Raw genomic sequence first — 8,071 nt, forward strand, 5'->3', positions numbered from 1 at the left:
AAGTATTTCTGCATTAATCTTTGTCACGCAGTTGCAAAATCTGAAGGATGAAAACCTTCGTCTGAAGGAAGTTGGTGGAAAATCACATTGTCAAGAATGCTAAAGTGGCATATACACACAATAAAGACAAAATTTCACCATGGAAATGCTGGAAACCATTAATTAGCATCATTCACATGAGGGGAGATACATAGTGTCAACATGTAAGGAGTAACAACAGTATTCTGTCATAATGGATTAGCAAAAATATTCTGTTAGAATGAATTAGCAAACAATGTTCTTTCAAATATATCAGGGTTTTATTTAGATTTTAATGTTTTTATTTTTATTTTTAACCATTCTCAGATTTATTCTTTAAGAATAATTGTAATTATTAACCATTATTAATCGTAATCTTTTAGAATGAATGTAATTTTTGTTGATAGTTATATGTCCTTAAGAAAGAATGTGATTATTGGCTCTTAAAGATTAAAATTCATTACATATAAAAATTGTAATATTAAAAATTGTTATTCTTTATACTATATGCTATAGTATTCTTTAGGAATTTAATTCTCAAAAGATTTTTAGAATGGAACCGTATTTTCTTTAAGAATAAAAGTGAAACTAATTACAAATTAAGTTCAATTTTAAATTGAGTAAATTTTAAAATTTTGATTTTTTAATTAAGATAATTAAATATCCCTTAAAATTCGGGATTTTTCTTTTTAAAATCTAGTTTAATCGACCAAAATACCATTATAAGGAGATTTGTGTTATTATATGGTACATGTTCTCCCATTTTATTATCATACACCCTAAATCACATCCATTTATTTTTTTCATCAATCGGTTCAGAATCGTTCCTACGACCACATAATACTTATTGTCCACATTATAACTTAACCATATATATATATATATATATATATATATATATATATATATATATATATATTAGGTTCTTGACATTTTAAAGATATTAAGGCAGAGTAACAACTACAATGTTCATCTAAGAATTTAGTCAGCATAACGTCTAGAAAATAGGTTGAAAAATCATCAAACTTTTTTTTTCTAGCAAATCTTCTAAAACTCTTAGGGGGTGTTTGGCTTATCTTTTGAGAGCCCAAAAGTTCTTTTTGAAAAAGATAAAATGCAAAAGATGTTTGGTAAAAACATTTTAAAAGCAACTTTTGGATTTTTGATATAAGGAAAACTGACTTTTTGGAAAAGTCAGGAAATCCTGACTTTTTGTAACTTTTGCCAAAAGAACTTTTGCCTCCCAAAAAGATAAGCCAAACACCCCCTTAATCCTAACTCTCATTTTCTTGTGGGTTCAAAATCTTAGGCTCTTCACTTGTCTTTTTTTTCCAGTTAGCAGCTCCAATCCACTATAGCGTGCTTGGTCTCCATCCTTATGTCTTAATAGTTCTTAGACCAATAGTCCAAGAAAAAAAATCATTATTAACCGATGGATAATCTTTTTACGAATTGGATCACGTGATTACCCATGAGAAATATCAATTGTCCGAGTCAGGAGTTTACTTGACTTGAGTCGGGAGTTTACTTGACTTGAGTCAGGCAGGGACTCGTAAATTTTGAGTGAGTTTGAGTCATCTCTTTTATGGAATAAAATAACTCGATTTGTACAAGTTTGTAAATGTAATAGATTGATTGATTTATAGAGAGCATTATACCTCGGATAAATAAAGATACATAATAAGTCATGCCCTAATCTAAACCTAAGAGTCTTTGGCCTAAACCCTAATAAAAGTAGATCTAAATGAAAAAAGAAAGCAAAAAACGAAGATAAGAAGGCCGACGGAGATCAAGAACAGGAGGGAGCGACGATGGCGACGACTAGGTATGCTAGCAGTGTCGGCGACTAGATCTATAGGCAGCAGTGATAAATTGATCTTAATGCACCAACAAAAGGCAAGAATTAGATATTAGATTCAAAGAAGGGGAGAAACAGAGCTAGAGGATGAGGCAACGATGGCAAGTTGGTCTCGCTGTGGAGAAAAAAAAAGGAATATGAAAAGATGGAATTTTGGCTCTGCTACCATATAAATGTAATAGATTGCTTCACTTATAGAGAAAATTATACATCAATAAATAAGGATACATAATTGGCCATGACCTAACCCAAAATAAATAATAAATAAGAGAAATTAAATTGTCTTCTACCTTTTATGCCTACAAATATTCATATCCACTAACATTATGACATGTGTCACCATTCCATATTTAATTAACTATCTTATTAAGAGTATATTAGGAATATATCAAATAAAATAAAATTGAATTGTAGAATGATGTCACGTTCCATAATGTTAGTAGGTAATAAAAGATAGGAGGCCTAAACCATAAATACTAACAAAGTCTGACTCGTAACTCAAAGACAATAGTTACTTAGGTGCTGTTTGTTTTTTGGAAAAAACTTCTTCAGACCTCTGATTGCTGCGCGGCGTAGCACACGCGCAGCACTTTTCATCTCGCAGCTGTTTGTTTTTTAGAAGTCTTCGGAGTAAAAAACCTCTGCACGTGTGCTGCGCCACGCAGCACTTGTATTGCCTCTTACAACCTCTTCCAACCTCTTTTTTTTTCTTGCTGAAATCTTATTTCACCTTTTTTTTGTTTGTTTTTTTTTTTGTTTATCCTTGTTGATTTTTTTTCATTTTTTTATATTGAATAATGATAATTTCTTGATGAAATATCATTATTTTTTAGTAAAATATCTTTATTTTTTGTTGAAATATAATTATTTTTTACTGAAATATCATAAATTTTTGCCGAAATGTCATACACTATTAAATTTTCGATATTAAAAAACTATTCACTTTATAAAATCAGTTTATTTTAATTTTATAATATCCACAGCAGCATGCAGATGTTAAAAAAACAAACACGCTTCTTATTACAGTCTGCAGCCGTTTGGTCCACCTCTTCTACTGCAGAAGGTTGCAGAGATAGTCCGCAGACTTCATGAGTTTTTGCTTCAGAAAAACAAACAGCACCTTAGTATTTCAACTTTTTCCCATGTGCTATTATTTATACCTAAAAACGTATTCTCCTGTTAATTGGAATTTGAGTTGAACTTAATGACCCACGGGCCACGACTTACATAAAACTACAAGACAGAAGCCAAAGGTTAAACCAAAAATACCCAAATTTGCATTGTAAAACAGATTTCCAAATTGAAAAATCAAAAATCAAAAATAAAAAGAACGCAACAAATTTGCATATTCAACATCACTCCAAATGTGGAAATGAACATTTAAACGTACATATAGAATTACACAAAATCCAAACCACAAATATTTACCAAATCTATAAATTTTTTTACACAAAGTGATGATTGCATTTGCATCAATCAGAATAAGGAAAAAAAAAGTTTTTCAAAGCACCCAATTGTTTTATTAATTGCAACAGCCCCCTCCTTGAGAAGTGGACCCATCTCTTCCTCCTGAAGACCCAGGAATGCCACCATATCCAACTTTAATACCATAAGACTGTCACAAAACAACAATTTATATTATTAGCTTACCCATTCTTTTTCTTTTATTTAAAATTTGATTAAATTAATTTCTTATAGATGTAGTAAAACTTACCTCATTTGATACATCAAAAACTCCATCTTGAATCTTCTTATAAATTGTTCCAGCTGTGTTTATAAATGCCTGAAACAGATTATCAGCATTAGAGACTGAATGCATACAAATTATACAATACATTGCTATTTTCTTTAAGCTCTTGAAAATAAATGTAAGTTTACCTCTTCAACATTCTGAGCAGTTTTTGCAGAAGCTTCCATGAAAATTAAACCATGTTCTTTTGCAAACTGTTCACCTTCTTCTGTGCTAACAGCTCTTCTATGTGCAAGATCACATTTGTTACCAATAAGCATAATTGTCATGTTTGCATTTGCATGTTGTCTAGCATCCTCCAACCAGCTAGCAAGATGATTAAAAGTTTCCCTCCTAAAATCCATATCAACACAATTAAAAAACATTTTCAGATCAATAAGAGTAAAATATCATAAGAGAAAATTACAAGAAATACGAATACCTGGTGATGTCATAAACAAGAAGGGCACCAGCAGCACCTCTGTAGTAAGATCTTGTTATTGATCTAAATGATTCTTGACCAGCCTGACAAATAGATAAAGAAAAAAGAAGACATTATTTAAGATTTCTTGTTGTAATAAATATAACAAGAAAGGGAATAAGGTAAAAGAATAGAAGGAAACAAACTGTGTCCCAGATTTGGAGCTTTATTGGTTTGTTGTCAATGGTGATCATTCTGGCCCCAAATTCAACACCAATTGTTAAATCATGAACAGGTTGGAAACGTTTGTCTGTGAACTGCAGAAGAAGGCAAGATTTTCCAACCCCTGAAGAATAATTTGTCAACACATAAAGTTTTAGTGGTTAATGATATTCAATTTTATGAAATGGTAATCCAAACATGGAGTGCTCATTTAGTGAAACGGGTGAGAATATATGCATTGCTAATTAATAAACACTTCAAGAAATAATTAGTCTAAACATGATATTAAGAATGGAATGAAGAAGAACAGATTCAATGACAACAAGGCATTGTGAGATCAACTACTACAATTCCTTGGATCTGAATGCATCAAGCACAATAATATGAATAGAACTTTCTTTCTCTCAAACTATGTTTCTTTCTTCAACAATGACCTTGTGGCTCAAAATACTTAAGATAAACAAAATACATTATTACTTTACCTTTAATAAACTATAAAATAAGTAAATTGTCTACACGATCCTAATCCCCAATTATTTGTAAAATTCCAAGATGGTCTTTAGTTTCAAATAACAAAAACAGGTGGATTGCTGATGCCCTAGACTTGATGTCCCATCATCAATATTATTATACAGCTTCGTTGTACATTAAGTCAAGATTTAAAGAAATTATTGTTCAATATACAAATTCCTATCTTATATCCAAAACTAATCGTGTTCAGGTTGAGATTACTTAATTTGCAAGTTTTAAGGGCAAACATAACATTCGAGCACAACTAAGTAAATCATAAGAAGAAAATCATGTAGATTCATTATTCTAGACATACAAATTCAAAAACAAAACTGAAACTAAGAAAAAAGAAAAACGATTGCAACTAACGATTGCCCTATCTTTCTCATATCGTCTGCTTGAAAATTCCACAAAATAACTCGATCAACACAAAATTCGATATAGATATTGCAACAACTATCAATATTAACCACAGATGAAATAATTTTAGTTCGTTACCAGTATCTCCGATGATGATGTACTTGAAGAGGTAAGCGTAAGACATGGCTAATCAGATCTTCCGGAATTTTCAATGAAAGAGAGTAGAAACACCAAATCGAAACAAGTATAGCTGAAGATTGATTTCTATTAAGAGAATCAGCGATGAAGAAAAGTTGAACGAAGAAGAGGATGTTGTCTAGAAGAAGAAATCTCAAGAGTTTGCAAAACGTATTATTCGTGGAGGTTCGAGAGAAAAAAAAATAAGAAAAGGAAAGGTGAAAGAAATAGTGTGCGCGTAGCTGTCAACGAAGCACCGTCACGTTAAGGGGTACCCCTTTATTAATTGTTTATAAAACAGTTTAGATCGTCGACATACTTTTCTAGTTTCTACAGTATATTAGTATTTGGTAAAAACTGAAATAGTCATATAACTATTTTTTCTGTTCAATTTTTGTCTTTTATTATTATTATTTTTTGTTTGATATATTTTAATCATTAAACTCAGTTTTATCTTAAACTAGATTATAATCCGCGTTAAACGCGGGGAACACATAAAAAAACATATAACTGTCTACAGATATTACATAATAATTATAAAAAAATATATATGGTTATTGATATTGTTGAAATGTGTAGAAAATATATTGAAAACGATATATATATATATATATATATATATATATATATATATATATATATATATATATATATATATATATATATATATATATATAGTCATTGAAAAACCTCTTTGTAAACAAAAAAAAATTTTATTAGTTGAACGACATTCCTCGTCTCATATAATTATGATATTGTTATATAATTATAAACATTTTAATTAGACATTCCTTTCATAATAAAGTTACCTAATTTAAGCATATATTGACAACCAATATACCGTTTTTTCCACTGAATTAAATATTGACAATTATTTCATTTATTCAAATAAAGTCATATACTATAATTTATAGAATGTTAAATGTTATATGGATTTAATTTTAGTATATCATCAATGAAGATTATTTTCTAAATCATGATTGGTTTATTTTAATTTGATTATGAATATAAGTGCTAGCTTTTATGTTTGTTCTTATTTATTTGGTGTTCGCAAGAACTTTGCATTAGTTTTGGCGCAACTTTGAATAATTTTAGTATATCATCAATCTATTGTTTGACGATTGAAAGCATTTATTGCAATTAAATACATTCCATGTGGAGAAGATGATGTCAGCAATTTGATCTAATGGTGAAAAAAAATAAGATTGAAATACAATCAAGGGTCCAAATTATTTAACATGATGTCATAAGGATTCTCTTTTAATAATATTTAGAGATTCATCTTTGTCAATCTAAAAAATAGCCTTGATGTAGTGCCTTTCCACTTCATCACATATTATATGGTTAGGTTTAAATATAAATGGCATTTATTGTGCAACTGTATAACTAAATTCTAGTAATTTGATTAATAAAAAATAAAATCATTCTTAAAAGAATTCGATTATATTTATTATTAATATTTTTTTTAAGAATTCAAAGTTCAAATTCATGGTAGGGATAATGTAGACATTTTGTCTATCCTTATTTTAGGCAACAAATATAATCAAATCTGTATTTTTAAAATTGATTTTTTCTTTTTTTTGGCAAAAAATACAAACATTCTAAAAGAAACGTTTCTTAAAAAAAATTACATATACTTGACAGAATATGTTTTCATTCATGAAAAAATATGATTTTTTTTTGGAAAAAAACATTTCTAAAGGAAGATCAACTCCATATACACAATCAGGGTCGATCCAAAGGAATTTCTGTAACGTCCCAAATTTCGAGTCCAAAAATTTCTTTTAAAAACATTACTAATTCATAGCGTTAAGTCATTCAAACATACTAAAAGGGTTTATATGACAATTCATAGTTTCATTTCCAAAACACTTGTTTAATTAACAGAGTAAACATCCCAGGCTAACTTGTCATGGAATGTGCACTGCAACCCTCCCGAGCTCCTCTTCTGAAAACTGAATACCTGAAACCAAAACTAAAAACCGTAAGCACGAAGCTTAGTGAGTTCCCCAACCTACCGCATACCATACATATCTACTGATCCATACATGTCATACATAATACTGAGCACATAACCATATACTGGGCTCCCGCCCGCTGCATTGGGCCTCGCTCGCTGTCGGACCCCGTCCGTCACCAGGCCCCGCCTGGCTTCGAGCCCCGCTCGGCGTACAGATCTGTTTTCCTTAGGCTCCGCCTGTCTCCGGGCCCCGCCCGCTAACATATACTAGCATACAATCATATCACAACACATAACTAACATACTGTACTGGATTACTGCGTTAAGGCCTCGCCTATCTTGGGCCTCGCCCCTGTCCTGCTACTGATGAATCATGGAACCCCGTCCACGCTCCTACTGATAGTGAGATACGGGCCCAGCCCACACTCACTCTTTTCCTAACTTGGGCCTCCGCCCACACTCCGCGAACTAGGAGATACGGGCCTCCGCCCACACTCCGCGAACTAATCTGCCAATGAATGCTACGGCCTACCCGCAGTCTTACATCACTTTCCTCACGACTTGCTGCTGGGGAATGCTGCGGCTACCCCACAGTCTTATATCCCGCCTAAACTCGCACCTGGCGAAGGCTCTGGGACCTAGTTTTCCTGAACCAGTCACCTGCTAGACATGAATACACAGCTTAAGGTTGGAAAGTTTCTCCAACTCCCAACTAACATGATCCTCCATCCAAACAGCCACTTGAGCTGCTTCCTTCCTTACCAAGACTGCGGAACCACCCCAGTCTTGTACTTACTTCTATCCTTGGCCACACGG

At 31.9% G+C, this 8,071-nt stretch overlaps 1 protein-coding gene across 1 annotated transcript; it reads right to left on the minus strand.

Moving 5' to 3' along the window:
• Nucleotides 1-3,176: 3,176 nt before the first annotated feature.
• On the minus strand, nt 3,177-5,526 carry LOC145125934 (ras-related protein RABB1c). The gene is made up of 6 exons (XM_079061339.1): nt 5,257-5,526; nt 4,233-4,372; nt 4,048-4,130; nt 3,755-3,959; nt 3,591-3,659; nt 3,177-3,491 (listed from the first exon to the last, which is right to left on the minus strand). The coding sequence occupies exons 1-6, from the start codon at nt 5,300-5,302 to the stop codon at nt 3,399-3,401; spliced, it is 636 nt and encodes a 211-aa protein (XP_078917465.1). The 5' UTR covers nt 5,303-5,526; the 3' UTR covers nt 3,177-3,398.
• Nucleotides 5,527-8,071: the final 2,545 nt, after the last annotated feature.

The sequence above is a fragment of the Lactuca virosa genome, chromosome 7, assembly GCF_052849685.1.
Source record: "Lactuca virosa cultivar CGN04683 chromosome 7, Lactuca_virosa_CGN04683_v6, whole genome shotgun sequence".
In the NCBI taxonomy this organism is placed as follows: Eukaryota; Viridiplantae; Streptophyta; class Magnoliopsida; order Asterales; family Asteraceae; genus Lactuca; species Lactuca virosa.